The sequence below is a fragment of the Halichoerus grypus genome, chromosome 7, assembly GCF_964656455.1.
Source record: "Halichoerus grypus chromosome 7, mHalGry1.hap1.1, whole genome shotgun sequence".
In the NCBI taxonomy this organism is placed as follows: Eukaryota; Metazoa; Chordata; class Mammalia; order Carnivora; family Phocidae; genus Halichoerus; species Halichoerus grypus.
This window is the reverse complement of record NC_135718.1, coordinates 25,728,535-25,743,320: the sequence shown is the minus strand read 5'-3', so window position 1 is coordinate 25,743,320 and position 14,786 is coordinate 25,728,535. Positions and strand designations below refer to the sequence as shown.

The following is a 14,786-nucleotide window of genomic DNA, read 5'->3' as shown; positions in this document are numbered from 1 at the left end:
GTATTCAAGTGGGCTGATAAGAGAGATGAGTTCAAAGAACTCTAAGATGAGGTTCATTTGCCTCCATTTGAGGGTGAGTGGTGCACCCTTGCCAAGCTTGCTGAAGTCACTGTCCCTCAAGGCTGTGGCAGTGGGCCTTTTTCCTCTAACACTTGCAGGCATTCTTCCTGCAGTGAATGCCTACTTGCTGGTTTTCCTTCTGCCCTGTGTGAAGGGTCCAGAGTCCCTGGTCAGCCCGAGGGACAGAAGGAGGTGATGGCAGTTCACAGCAACTGCAGAGCTTGGAGCAGCTTCCCTCCCGCCATCTTGGCCTGGGGACTGTCTTGGCTTCTTAGCCCTTTGCGGTTGGCTCAGCACAAGTAAGCTTTCTGTGTATGCCAGAGCCACTGACCTCCTTTCACTAGAATTGTTGTAAATATCTTTTGATGGGAAATACCAGGCTGTACTTGAAGCGACATAGAAACAAAGGTTCTAGTAGCAAGAGAGTCAAGTTCCAGGAATTTGTATACCAAGGTTTTTATGTACACAGCTCCAGCACGTACTAGGAGAAGGACTTGAGATACTATTAGTATATGTGTCTTCGAGTTTGAATACCCACTTTATGTTGAGTTTAAACATGAACTGGAAGAATGGCTTGTCTCTCCTGGCGGGGTATCTTCTGGCATCTGCCCACATCTGACCAACACGGATTCACCTGGGAAGGGATTCCTTTGGGGCCAGATTCTTGTTCAGGTTCACCTTGGAGAGAATTATTACATAGACCTGGTGGGACTTGGGTGCCTTCCCTTTTTGTTGGAAGCCCAGGCCCCTTGGTATACACAGCTGGTCTCAGGCTCCCAGAGCAGAAGGGAAGGAATAAGGCCTCAGGACTCTTATTCCCCAGAGAGCCCCAGCCTAGCTTCGGATTCGTTAGCCCCCGTATCTGAAGTCTACTGTGAAGGTGGAGTGTATCAGTCCATTAACTTCTCTTATTTCTGGAGTCTTTTAAATCTACAAATGTATATGCTTTATTTTATATTATTATTTATTATGTACATAAGCCTCTACTGTTAGTACATTGTGACTGAGATATTTTCTAGAGCCCCTCGTCCATGGAGCCTAGGGTTCTCTTGTCCCTTAAAGTGGCTGAGAAGGCAGTAGTTTTCTTTCTGTTTTTGTCACAAAGAGGTTGCTGCTCTTACGTTGACCCTAGCATCCCTGCCCCCCCTTCTTTTTGGGGCCTGCCACTATTCCTGATGGACTAGTGTTTGGGTTGAGGAGGGAGGCAGGTCTCCTATGTTACGGCAGGGCTCTCAAGTACCTCCGCGAAATACTTTAGAGGTTGTTTCCTGGTGATGGGGTCTATCCGCTGTGATGAGACCAGAGCCTTCTTCCTCACTCCCACCCTCCCAGGCCAGGTTGGCAAACTGGCCCCACAACAGTGATGGCCTCTAAATTCCCACCTTGGATTGCAGAATCCATCTCTCTGGACCATGGAAGCTGCCTCCCCATCTGGGCTTCTAAGAGGCCTTTTCATGGTTTTGAGGCCCAATGCCAGCATTGCGTTGGCCCTGAAATAAGACCCTGCTTTGTGTCTGATTTTCATCCTCCTCGGCCTTGACTGTGTCATAGTGTACATTTCATGCTTCTCAGCAGTGAAGTTTTCTGAACACAGTATTCAGAGCTGTGTACATAAACCTAAAGAAGCACAAATGACATGTATAGGTTTCCTGAGCTGATTGTCATAATGAATGCATTTTATAATTCAAACGATGTTGTAGATTTACAATCTCTCCTATTTATTTTGTACCAATTTATTTGTAAATTTTGTGATTGTTTTAAAAGGTTTTTGTTCATTTCTATTATTCTATTTAGATAAAGGATGATTTTCTGTTCACCCTTCCAGTGGATGTTGTGTTCCCTTCCCCCTCCATCTATACGCCACCGCCCTCGGTCCCCTTGCCCAATAGCACGGCTGTCCTGGTGAGAACGCTGGGGTCGTTTGTCAGCATGGCAACACAGCAGGGCATCTCTCTGGCCACACACCACAAAGTCTTCTGTGACCAGAGAGTGATGCTAGCACTGGGCCTCCACCTCTGCCGTGGAGTCTGGTACCACCGGTTCCAGGGCGGTGTTCTCCTTGGCAAGGAGAATGGTCCCGTTGGAGCATTTTAGTTAAGGACCCTGAGGGCATCCACTCAAATTGTCCCACACTTGCCACTCAGTCCCTAACAGCACACAGTTGAGCTGGGCAAACGTCCAATGCCCAAGCTGTTTCTTCCTAGGCAAGACCAGAGGCCTCGTTCAAGGCTCTCCGCTGGCTCTTGAAGAGATCGGCTCCGGAGGTCCTCTGCTCTGCGAAGCTTAGGAGAAACGTGTGGTGGCGGCACAGGTGGTTCACTCTCAAGTCAAAAACGTCGGGCCTGAGCGTGGTGAGTCGTGTCCAGATGCTCTTGAGGATGCAGTGGGCATCCCCCTTCCCTGATAACCCAGTGTTGGGGCCCCCATCCTCTTCCATCACCACTGCCTTTGAGTCTTCTGGTTCCTTCTTACCTGCATCACTCAGGTGCTACCAGACCCTGCAGATCTTCTGGTGTAGCTTCCCAGCCCCTAGGTGATTTATCCCCAGATCACGTCTTTCTGGAATCCTTTTTCCCTCCACTCTGTCTCTATTTTAAATTCACAGAGGATCATGCTCTTAGGGACTAGTCCCTTATTTTCCCCACAGTTAAACCATGGTTTAACCATGATACACTTGCCCTGTGGATGGAGACCGCTCAGTGAAGAACTGCTGGTGAGACTGGCTTGGAGACATGCCACCCTCTCCAGTCGTTACCCCCAATTTCTTCAAAGTAGAATGGGGTAGATCTACATTCCAGTGAAGTGTTACCTTCTTGGGAGCCTGTCTGCTTTCCTTAGAAGCAGAGAAGAAAGCAGCAAGCAAGGCCAGGGAAAGAATTCTCTGTCTAACACATCAAGTCCCAGCTAGCTATTTTGTTGTTTTTCCTGCCTTAGTCACTTTGTCTAGATGAGTCCTGAGTTCAAATCAGGGAATTCCCCAAGGAAAGTAGAGGTGATTTTTCCTGCTGTTTGAGATTTTCCTAAGCTTTGTCTCTGTATCCGTGGGGTGCCCATGTGTCCGTTTGTCACGAAGCTTTATCATGAAAAAAAGCTCTGGGGTTCCTATTTCATACAACAAATTGTGCTCCCAGCACTTTTTGTCAGCTCAGCACTTCTGAGGACACAGAGTGTGACCATCCAGAGGGTCTTGTAGAAAAAAATGACTGGTACGAACTGAATGACCTTTTCATAACCTGGAGTTGAATCCTGAAAACTTTATACTTTAGGAAAGTAATGCAAATTAATAGCAATAATTCTTTAGTAGAGCCAAAAAATTGAATTAGCTTAGATGGCTAATAAACTCCTGGTTTTTGTGTTTTTTTTTTTTTTTTGTAAGGCTGTTTCATCACTTTCCCTTCAAGATCCTCACATCTGTGCTCATACTGTCACATCCCAAAACAAAGGAATGCTTTATGGGGCCCTTTCTCTGACATTATAGTGGCATGCCCTCTCCCCCGGTGGAGGACTCTAAGGCCTAAGGATACAAGGAGGAAGTTGTGGGAGTTCTTCGTCAGAGTGCTTTTCCTGCTGGGAGATTCGGGATTGTGAATTGCTCAAACAGTAGGCCAACGCAGGACGGGAATGTTTAGACTGAGCCGGCTTCCTTACTACAATTCTACATCATTGACTTGAGGGCAGTGGGTCCAAAAATGAAGTTACTTGCTTCAAAATACCCATACCCACAAGTCAAAGATGAGAACCCTCAGAAAAGGACTGGATATTTAATAAACTTTTTTTTTTTTTTTTTTTTTTACTTAAGTGTTGGAAAGGTTTTGCTTGGCATATACTTCCAAGTATCTCAGGAACTTGTGAGACTCAGAAGGCCTGTTGCTGTTCTCCATGGGAAGGACGTGCACTCGTCGCCTGGGCCAGTGCCTACGGTGAGGTTTATCTTGGCCCAGACTCTGCAGGCCTCGTCTGTAGCCCCGGCCAGACATGGCTTTGGGAAGAGCTTAGTGGGAGAGCAGACCATCTGGGGACCCATTTGTGCTTAATATGATGCATGAAACAATATCTAATCCACCTTTTTTCTAGTAATAAAATGAAACAAAGGGATCTTAGTTTGTAGGAAGGAACATAGACCAGACCAAAAACTGGTTTAAATTAGAAAATATAAAGTACTTAGACTTACAGTAACAGAGTCAGCAAGCTTGAGAAAAAATGCTGTGTTCCACTGGGAAGACTTTTTTGTGCTAGAGGTCTTCAGAGGAACTTTAAAATACTGCATGTATTTTATTTTTGAAATTGCCTATCTTTGTTGCAACAAGTCCGACTGCTGTGGCTTTGGGATGGAGCTATTGTCTGACAACAGGGAAATGGGTGAGTTGCCAGGTTACAGAAAAAAGATGCGTTGTTGATTCTGTGAACGAATGCATTCTTTTCCTAGAGGACTTGCTTTCTCTTTCTACGTACTCAGCAGTGAGAGAACAGTGTGAAATGCTTGGTCACGTTAGTGGAGGTGGAGGATGGGATGCTGGGGGTTTTACTGGAAGTCACCTGGCTCTGCTTCCTGGCTGCTGGGCATGGCCTCCCTGCTGTTTGCTGGTAGTGTGTGTGTCATTTTTCTTCTGTTTTTAAGGCTGCTTGGGTAGCTCCACGGTAGAGATTTCATTCTAAGGGCCTCCCAAAGTTGTGTATCATTTGAAATTGTTCCATTTAAGAAAAAACGTTGAGACGAGCCCTATTCTCTAGTCACCAAGATAAAAATGTCATGAGAAACCTAAGTATTGAGATATAAACTTCTAAACCAAGTGAGGAATTGGGCCATTGACGGTATGGCAATAGCTGGACCATAGTTACCATTTTTCCCACCATCAAAGAAAGGTTAAATAGTTTCCATAACACGGAATGTGTACAAGGCTCCCACCCTTAATGCAGACTTAGATACGCACTTACTTGTCCTGAGCTATTTGTGGTGAATAAGAGTATTTTTAAACGCTCTGGCAGCCTTGGAAAAACTGCAGGCCTTTAAAGTTGTTGACAAAATATTTCTTGAATAAATAAATCTGATTTAGAAATATCTAAACATGAACAAAGTACTTTTAAGTCTGACATGTCACTGCAAGTGGCTTTTTAAAGCAGCTGCTTAAAACCAGTAACATGACTAAAGGATTTGTAGCTCCAAGTTATTCTAGTTCTATTAAGAGCCGCTTCTAAAAGCACCTTAGAAAGGGTAGCTCGAAGGGCTTGCTTTCTTATTTTAGGTCTCAGCAGAGCCATGCTTATGAAGGTCTAAAATTGAAGGTCTAACAGAACACTAAACTTTCTTGGCTTTAATTTTTCGAAATATACTGACCATCTTTGTAGAGATGAATGGGGCAAGTCCTCTTACGAAGGGAACCCAGCAGGGCTGGGGTCTGCTGCACCTGTGACCAGCTGCTGGGTGTGGCAGGGTCCCTGTCAACCCTGTACATGCCCTAAGATTGGGAGTTCAGTCTAGCACCCCAGAAGGGGTGTCTGGTGCTTTTCAAATGCCCAGGGAAGAGATTTTGAAGAGTTGGGAAATCTGTGTTCTCATAGTCTAACATGCCTCAGTTCAAAACAAAAACATTAAGTTCAGCTTCCTTAACTGTTGGCAACAGAGAAACTCACTTTCATGTTTTAGCAAGCTCGACTACATCTGCCCCTGGACCGCCTAATTCCCTAGCACACTCTTCTAACAGGAATAACATGCAGAGAAGCAACACTCTGCTCTGGGTCGTAGATGCTTATGGAATCCTAGCTCTTTAAAATAGACTTTGGTGGTCCTGAAGAAAGTTCTGACCAGCAGTGGAATTCTTCTTCCAATTGTGTGCTTTTTACTCCTCGATCTTTGGATCCACTGTCAGACATCTGGAGAAAAAGAAACTCTTAAAAAGATAAGATCTTATGCAGATAACACAATACAAAAAAAAGTGTGGTAAATTAAAAGCAAAGTGTTCATGATGATCCTTGCTCTGAAAGGGAAAATATGTAAATGTACTATTAGAAGTTAGGCTCTGTAGTTGTAATAAGTCCCTTCAAAATTATTTGGCTTTGAGCAAATTTAAGACTGTGTCAAACTGGGCAACATCTATGAGAGCTGGGGTGACCACAAACATACTCTCTAAAATGGGGACAGTATTTAAGTGCTACTTGCAATAGCATTTGTAACCTGATTATTTTTATTTTTAGGATTTGAGGGAGCACATGCAAGTGGGGAGGAGGGGCAGAGGGAAAGACTCAGGTGGATTCCCCACTGAGCGTGCAGCTGGATATCATGATCTCAGCCGGAAAGAGGCAGCCACTCAATTGACTGAGCCACCCAGGTGCCCCAGTAACCTGATTACTTTTAAAGTAGCATATATTCCTAAGGGATACCAGTCTTAATGTAAAGCTCATATACTGAAAGTGATGAGGTAATATGGTCTTGGCTATGTTACTGAACTGTGTTCCCTTCCTATAAAATCATTTTTAAAAAGCCTTACCTCATAGTCCTGTACCAAAAAACGTCCCATGGAAAAGTTGTGAGACCTCTTTAAGTACTGGAACCATTAGTCATGCCAGACTATATTTCCTTTAAGAGAATGTCAAACTGATGTCACTAGCCAAACCTAAACCCACCTGAAGACCAACAGTTAATTACAGTTAGGCTACAGGAAGGGGTCAGAGTCAGGATTAGAAATATTATACTTTATTGAATTCTAGAGCAGCTAATCTACCCTCTGTGTTCACCAGTAGGCAGAACGGAAGGAAGGTACGGAGGGTAAAGTACCAGTCTCCACTACCACTGGAACTACCGCAGGCCATTCTGCACTGTGAGGCCGTCTAATAGCCTCAAGTACACAGTAATGATCCATTCTTGTTCAAAACAACAAGAAGTGATTTCTCTTGGGATTCAGAATTTACTCACATTGATTGTGCCTTCAGCTCTAATAAGGTTCTGACTTACAGGGCCCTCTTCCCATCCTCTAAAGCTTGACTTTGAACTACAGCTGTCCACCCTAGAGGTTAGAGAAGGCTGGAACTCTGGATAGCATGAGCCACACTGGCCCACACTAAGGAATTCACCCAGTTATGCTCTAATGGAAGGAGATTCCTCCTTTTCACGGGGCTTGCTCCTTTGCCCTCTTGCAGCTAACTAACTTCTTTCTATAGATTGATCCCAGATGAGAAAAAAATTGTTTCTGATAAGAAACATTTCTGCTATCAAAAAAAATGTAAGAAGAGATGAAGACTTGTACCTCAGAACAGAATCACTGCAGTGCATTCCAGACCAGCCCTATAGCAAACCAAATACTTGTGCAAGGCTGCTGAAGCCCCCAGTCTGCCCAGAGGACACTTCAGAGCTTATAAAAGGAAACTTGACCTTAACAGAAGACTACATTTGATAATGGAAACAATATATTTCTCCACTGATATACAATAATGTGTAATGCACTGAAAATTTCAGGATGGATTTTGGAGTAAGAGCACAATTTGTAACGTAACATTTTTGGATCACCTCTTCCCATCACCCTTGCTCCACTCTGGGACTCTTCCCCACCCGGGGTGTATCCAATACATACTGAGAATGAAACAAGACAAGGAAACAGTGTCACAAGCCACGATGGAGCCATCTGCATGCCGTTCAGCCCAGCTTTACCCTTACTTTCTTTCAGTACAGACTCCATTACAATTTGAACCATCTGCAAAGAGTGCAAACAAAACTTAGAATATTTTAAAGTCTTCAGAAACTTTCCAGATGTACCTTTGCTGGAGCTCCCCCACCCACCCACCGCTAGAACCCATCCTTTGCTCCTCTAAGTCCTGCCAGGCTTGTTTAATGGGTGCTCAGTTTTGGTTTTCCTCCTTATTCTTCTTCCTCTTCCTCCTCTTCATCATCATCTTCATCATGGCAGTGTGTAATTTCCTGGGGGGCCAGTGGGAAGAGGTTGGGGGGTTTAATCTCACTAATCGACCGGGTCAACTGGTGCCGCTTGTAGTCGGTATCTTTGAAATCAACTGATGTGCGGTTCCGGGTGGCAAGAGGGGACTCCATCTCATTGATATCTACATGTGTATGTTCCACTGTTGATTCATGAGGCATCTAGAACAAAGTCAGAGGTTCAGAAAAACAGTTTCCTAAATCCTAACCCCTTCTCCCGCTTGTTAGGTGGCTGTGCAGAGGCGTGTCTATAATGGATCAGAGGCCCACCCAATTTAGATACTAAAGCGTCTTCCTAGAACTACCTAAAGCTGCCTATCTTTTTCCTCTCTTCTTCAACCCTTAAAACTGTCCAGATCATTACAGCTGGAAACTAGAAAAGATGAGGGAGAAAGATGCTTAATTCACACCAAAAAAAAAGTCTGGAACTATAGATCAGTATATATATCAGCACTAAGTAAGAAAAATACGGTTTTTATATAAATGCTAACAAAAGAGGAAAGTCTTCACTATTCAAACTTTTAATACGATACATTTCAGAGTGAAATTATACCCTGTAACATTCGATCTTGATCCTACTTTCTGAGAGATCCCTTTTGTGCAACCATGTAACCAGCTCATGGGCTTTTTGCACAGTAGAAATGACAGACCCGGGAACGCCTGGGTGGCCCAGTCGGTTAAGCATCTGCCTTCGGCTCAGGTCATGATCCCGGGGTCCTGCTGCTGCTCCCCCTGCTTGTGCTCTCCCTGACAAAATCTGAAAACATCCCCTGTGCCACCCACAAACCTGGTTGCAGATTTTAGCAGTAAGAGTACATCTTAATTGTAACTACTAGCCTAAGACTGTATTAACTCACCAAGACGTGGGCAGCTCTAAAGAGGTAGCTGAAGGGATAGTAGAGCAGGTTGATGAAAGATGCTGCATAGAGATCGGCATATCGCATCACCTGACTGGCAAACAGGGTCTGCCGGGAGCCACTGCGAAACAGGCTTCCCATCATCCCGTAGCACATGTCCATGTCATGAGTCACTTTCTAAAACAGACGAGAGACTGAATTCTAACACTGAGTGCTGGCTATGTGCCAAGCCCTATGTACTAGAAGAAATATAAAAAGCAAAACTTGATCTTCCAAGTTTCCTCCCCAATCCCACTTGGATACCTTGATGCGTCTCTGGATGGAGCTAATGTCTGGGCGCTCATTGCTGCTGCTGTCAAGATGCCTGAAGACAAAGAAAACTCCACTGAAAATCTCCAGAAAAGACGTCTCCCCAACATAGGTGATTCCCGAAGAGGCAGAGGGTTGTTAGGGAAAACTTTTTTTTTTTTTTTTGGAGGATGCAGAAACTTACTTGTAGAGTTCAGCCAAGAAAATATCCAAGCTCTGAAGCTCTTCAAAAAGTGCTAAAGTTTGAAGGGAAAAGAAAAATGTTTTAAATGAAAAGCATTCAGCTTTTAATTGCTGCCCGAACTCAATTAAGAGGCTGCTGATAGGACCAAAAAGTAAAGCTACAGGTGAGTGTACAAAATGACTTCCTTCTGCTTCAGGAAAACCCACTCCTGCCCTGATTTCTTCTTTAACTGCCTGTCCTGCTAGTTCACACCGCTGGCTACAACTCTCCTTTCCAAAAGGACGCTGACTCTGAGCTTACAAAGCGCTAATTCGCATCCCGTGTCAGGTGTGTCAGCAAACAACTGTTACCAGTTCCATTTTCAGATCCAAGGAGGAGGAGGAGATGAGGTGTCCAGGGTCACAAGTCCAGGAAATAGAGCCAAATCAACTAGATCTACAGAATTTCCTAGGTGGAAAGTTGAAAATGGGGATGAAAAGCTAGCTAGAAAGTCCCACTAAGGACAAGCAACAGCCAGTATCTGTTGCATGCTTTCGAGGTGTTCCAGTCCTTCTCAATCTGCCCTCCCCAAAGAGAATTAAGCCCTAATGGATCTACTGAATATGACAAATTTTCTTTTATCTTTTTTGGGAGAACTGAAAATCATGCAAATCAATTTCTCTGTTCTGTGGCTCAGATGAGGAACCGTGGCTGAGAAAGGCTGTTACTTGTATCTTCTTTATACACACATTACACCCCAGTTAAGTCTCAGTGAAGTAGGTATTATCCTCATTTTCACATTTGAGGAAACTAAAGCACAGGGTGTCCCAGTAACTTCGAAGGGCATGAAGATATTAAGTAGTAGAGCTGGGGTAAGCAGCTGAGGCAATACCTTTCCCCAAGCTGTGGGTGATGCTGGCAAGGACTAGCTGGAGAACTTACATGTCAAACATCTTTACATAACTAGACCTACAGGTCAATTCAGCGTACAGTTCAGAGAATACAATTTGGCCTCATTCTCAGAAGAGCAGGAAAAGAAAAAAAAAAAAGACACATTACCACTCAGAGCCATCAATGCCCCCAAATCACAGATACAGGCTCATGGCGGAGAGACTGGAACTAGTAGGTGTGGTTGGAAAATATGGGACTACAGGGGAAAGTGGAATTCACAGTTTAGTTGCTACAGTAATATAACTCAGGATAGCAACATTCTGCGCTTAACTGGGAAGGAATTCAAGAAGCCTGAACAAGATAACCTCCCCTATTTCCTCAAATTCTGGAGTTCTGTACCGTATACCTGGCTAGAGGGAAGTATCCAAATATCTCGGGACTACCTCTGTCCCTTTCTCCCCACACACAAAGTAATGAGTTCACAGCTGGCCCGTAGGATATAAAGTAAGAGTAATGGCTCCTTACCACTCTTATCAGTCCAGACATGCAGCTCCTGTGCAAGCTCAGGAATCACCAGGAAAGTTCGCCACCCTTGCCGTTTCTTTGATTTTAAAATGTCTCCAAAAATGTGATCTCCAATATACAAAATGTCCTTGCCCTTGGCTCCCAACAGATCACAGACGGTATCGGATGAACCTGAAACGATGGAATGAACAATGGGAAAACAAAAATGTCTCCACGTTAAAAACTAGCATTCTAGGTACCATAACCATTAAATACTGTTCTAATTTTATTCTTATGCAAGGAACAGACTAGGAAAAGGTCTCACCTTTCTTAAAGACCCACCACTGTTTTTCTTTCATCATTCCTTTCATTGCCTCTAAGGCAAGGCCTTCAGTTCCACTGTGCGAACCAGGGTTCTTGATTACCAACAAAAACCACATGTCTCAGCTTTAGTGAATATAACCCTCCAAAAGTACCACCGCCATGTCTCATCAGAGATCTGACAATGTGGCTTTGTTCAATTGTTTCTCACTGCAACAAAATCTGCATATCTTGTCCATAAGGGCTCCCTGAGGATCCCTTTGAGAACCTCCTCAAAAAGGTAAAGGATGAGGAAAAACAGATCCTTTTAGGAAAATCAAAGATTCGTTAAGTTGGGGCGCCTGGGTGGCTCAGCCGGTTAAGCATCTGCCTTTGGCTCAGGTCATGATCTCAGGGTCCTGGGATCGAGCCCTGCGTCAGGCTCCCTGCTGAGGGGGGAATCTGCTTCTCCCTCTGCCCCAGCCCCTGCTCATGCGTGCACGTGCTCGCTCTCTCAAATAAATCTTTAAAAAAAAAAAAAAAACAACCCACAAAATTAGGTCATACTAACAACTTCTCAAACCCATTCTCCTGACTCCTACTGCATTAGTAGGTGACTGAAGCATTTACCTCCAGTAGACAATATCTTCAGAATACTAAAGAGTTTGGGTGGCACTATGCCAGGAGGACACCAAAGCTTTCACAAGTCTGAACAAAGACTTAAACTAAATAAAGGGAAATCTGCAACTCACCTCCTGAGTAGACGATGCCATGCTGTAAGGGGCCTGTGTAGGTACCAATTTTCAGCTTGCCAGTCTTCTGTGAGGAGAGAAGATGGACTTTGTAATAATTTATTGTTCAATCACAATTGCCACCCAAGATGCGATCTGGATAGGCAGCTAAATGAACGGCACTTTTGAATTATATTCTTTTGGATTTATTTGGCTATCTCAATGAATATGTTTAAAACTTAGATTAAATTCAAAAGAAAGGTATGGCTAATAAGTTAAAAATACCTGTTTCCTTAGGAAGAGTAAGAGTAGGAAAAGGAGAAATACGAAGGACATGGGCTAGCAGACAGCTCGTCCTCTCGACTTACAGTATCCACCTGACGCAGTACTGTGCCTTCTCCAAAGAAGAGTGGCTTCCGTGCATCCACCAAGATCAGGTCAAAGTAGGATTGCCATGGTCGATGGGAACTCCCAGGCTGATGAAGATGGGAAAGAGCAAAAGCCAAAACATCACTCCTAACCTTGAGGCACTAATATTTAATCTCACTCAGATACAAGGAATGTAGACGTATTAAGTATATCCAGAAGATCCCACTATTTTGTTAAAAACGTGTTTTATTATAAGCCACATTCTTTTGGAAGCAGCCAAGGTAAAAACATAAATTAACACATTTTAAATCATTTTATCTATTAATTATTTCACAGCAACTTAACATATGAAGGAAGGTGTGCTCACACTCTGAAATGGGTAACAGAGGCACAAAGGGGCCAGGAGAGATGCAAATCAATACTCAAGAGACAGATTAAGAAAGAGGCAGATCAGCATTAGAACTGAAGTATACAAACTTAGCATGGAACTATTACTAGCAAATTTTACTGGTTATGTTCTCAGAATAATGGCTCTAGGTTCACATTAGCCTTTGGCTCATATTGCAGGCTTATCACAGCACTAACCTAGAAGTTATGCCCATTAACATTATTTCCATCCTGAAATGGAACCATGCTATTAAACTTTTAAGGTAAGCTGAAGGGCAATGCATACTGTGCTTTTGAGCGATCTCAAAACAGATTTACTGATATTTACTCAAGCCTAGTACTAAAATCCCACAAGTATGTGACTAAGTTGCAATGAGTATTCCTTAAATCTAAGTGTAGTCCTATTGCAGGAATGAAGACTTCTCTAAATATCAAAGCTAACTGTTCTCTTGGCACAGAACTCAGCAATAACTAAGAGCAATATCCAGAAGTTGTCAAGAATATATATATATATAGGGCGCCTGGGTGGCTCAGGTGATTAAGCGACTGCCTTCGGCTCAGGTCATGATCCTGGAGTCCCTGGATCGAGTCCCGCATCGGGCTCTCTGCTCGGCAGGGAGTCAGCTTCTCCTTCTGACCCTCCCCCCTCTCATGTGCTCTCTCTCTCTCAAAAGAAAAAAAAAAACTTAAAAAAAAAAAAAAGAATATATATATATATTTTCTGTTTCTTTTAATCAGATATCTTCCTCAACCTGAAAATTCCTATCTTTGCCACACAAACTTAACAATTCTACGTAATATTATTCTGATCCCATCCCACTAAATAACATGAATATCTCCCTTTTATTTCTACTTAGTTTTCAAAACTCTGACAATGTTATACTATACTAGCTCCTGCATTACTTCTAATGTTAATGAAGATTTCTAGATGAGTTCTGACAATTCCCTTAACTTTCAATATTCCAGAATAACTAAATGCATTCATTATTACTAAAAGCAGTGGTCTATTAAGTTATATATAGTACCTTGGGGCCATGCGGGAAATCAAACAGGTAAGTCATAATTTTCTGGAAAAAAAAAATCCAACATAAGGTCCATATACTACTTTTGCAAAAGATATATAGCACCTAAAAACAAAACAAAACAAAACAAAAAAAACCCAAGTTTTTCGTAAGACACGTCTTTTTCAACATAGGATTCATTACATTCATGTTTCCTCTAAGTTTATGAAATCGTGACAGCTGAAGCCAGAAATTAATGCTTCATCAAACAAACAAAAGCGGACATTCTCAGTAGGACACAGGCTTCTTCTGGGACATATTTTTGTACGCGTCATCCATATACCCTTACCCAACTCTCCTAGAGGACTGAAACATACATTTGGAATGGTATCTGAGGTAAGGGCATCGAGAAAACTAATGACTCACATGGGAATAATACACCTTGGCCTCCTAACTATTGTTCCTAGATTAACCAAGCCAATGAACCATTAGATTTGTTGGCTTTGTAAGACTGCTTACTCCAGATCACATTTCTAAATCAAGATTTTACATAAAGAGAACTGGGCAGCACTGAACTGCTTGCTAGTACTATAAATCTGTAACTGTCTTAGCAAAAGTAAGAGGAGGCCAAGGAGTTAAATCGGCTCTTCTACATGCTTTAACCATGGCAAAAAAAAAATTTTTTTTTAAGTTATAAGGTAGTAAATTTTGATGGCTAAGAGTCAAAACATCCTTGCACCATCTATTGCTGTCTGGCTCCCAACAGCAGGGAGGGCATTTATAATAAATAAATGTGTGACTTCTCAAGTTTATGTAAATGATGCACCAGAGAGACGTAGAAGCCATTTTAATCAGCACAAATGTTTTAAATAACCTCCAAATTAAAACCTTCAAGTAGCCAACTGTAATCAGGGAAAATAGTCAAATGAAATATTGAGAAAAATTTGAGAACCACTCTGAGGTAGCCCTTATGCTATATTTTTTCACTCTGCTCTCAAAATGAAATAGCAAAAAACTACCCTCACTTAACAAACTACTGTCCTCAATATGTTCACAGTTCTTTAGGCCAAAATTATTCCTCTGTATAGACAAATAGGAATATTAAGCACTTACATCTGTATATTTATAGTCACTGTTGGTGGCAAGGAACACTTTCCCTACTTCCTTCATTCGGCTCAGAAGCAAAGGCAGTTTTCCCTGCAATATAATATGATGATAAGTGAAACACTAAAACACAAATACATACTCACTTACACTTGGACTTTTGTCCACTGGAATAAGAATAGGGGA

The 14,786-nt window shown here is 42.8% G+C and overlaps 1 protein-coding gene across 8 annotated transcripts in view; it reads right to left on the bottom strand.

The window, feature by feature from the left end:
* Nucleotides 1-7,443: 7,443 nt before the first annotated feature.
* Nucleotides 7,444-14,786, bottom strand: part of NT5C2 (5'-nucleotidase, cytosolic II) — a 132,808-nt gene continuing 125,465 nt past the window's right edge. For all 8 annotated transcript variants that reach the window (XM_078077161.1, XM_036111527.2, XM_036111528.2 and 5 more), the window contains 9 exons: nt 14,610-14,693; nt 13,521-13,562; nt 12,108-12,215; nt 11,761-11,827; nt 10,730-10,900; nt 9,335-9,386; nt 9,145-9,205; nt 8,842-9,018; nt 7,444-8,146 (listed from right to left, as the gene is read on the bottom strand). In XM_078077161.1, coding sequence (XP_077933287.1) covers nt 7,910-8,146; nt 8,842-9,018; nt 9,145-9,205; nt 9,335-9,386; nt 10,730-10,900; nt 11,761-11,827; nt 12,108-12,215; nt 13,521-13,562; nt 14,610-14,693 — 999 coding nt within the window. In that variant the 3' untranslated portion in view covers nt 7,444-7,909. The remainder of the gene's footprint in view (nt 8,147-8,841; nt 9,019-9,144; nt 9,206-9,334; nt 9,387-10,729; nt 10,901-11,760; nt 11,828-12,107; nt 12,216-13,520; nt 13,563-14,609; nt 14,694-14,786) is intronic.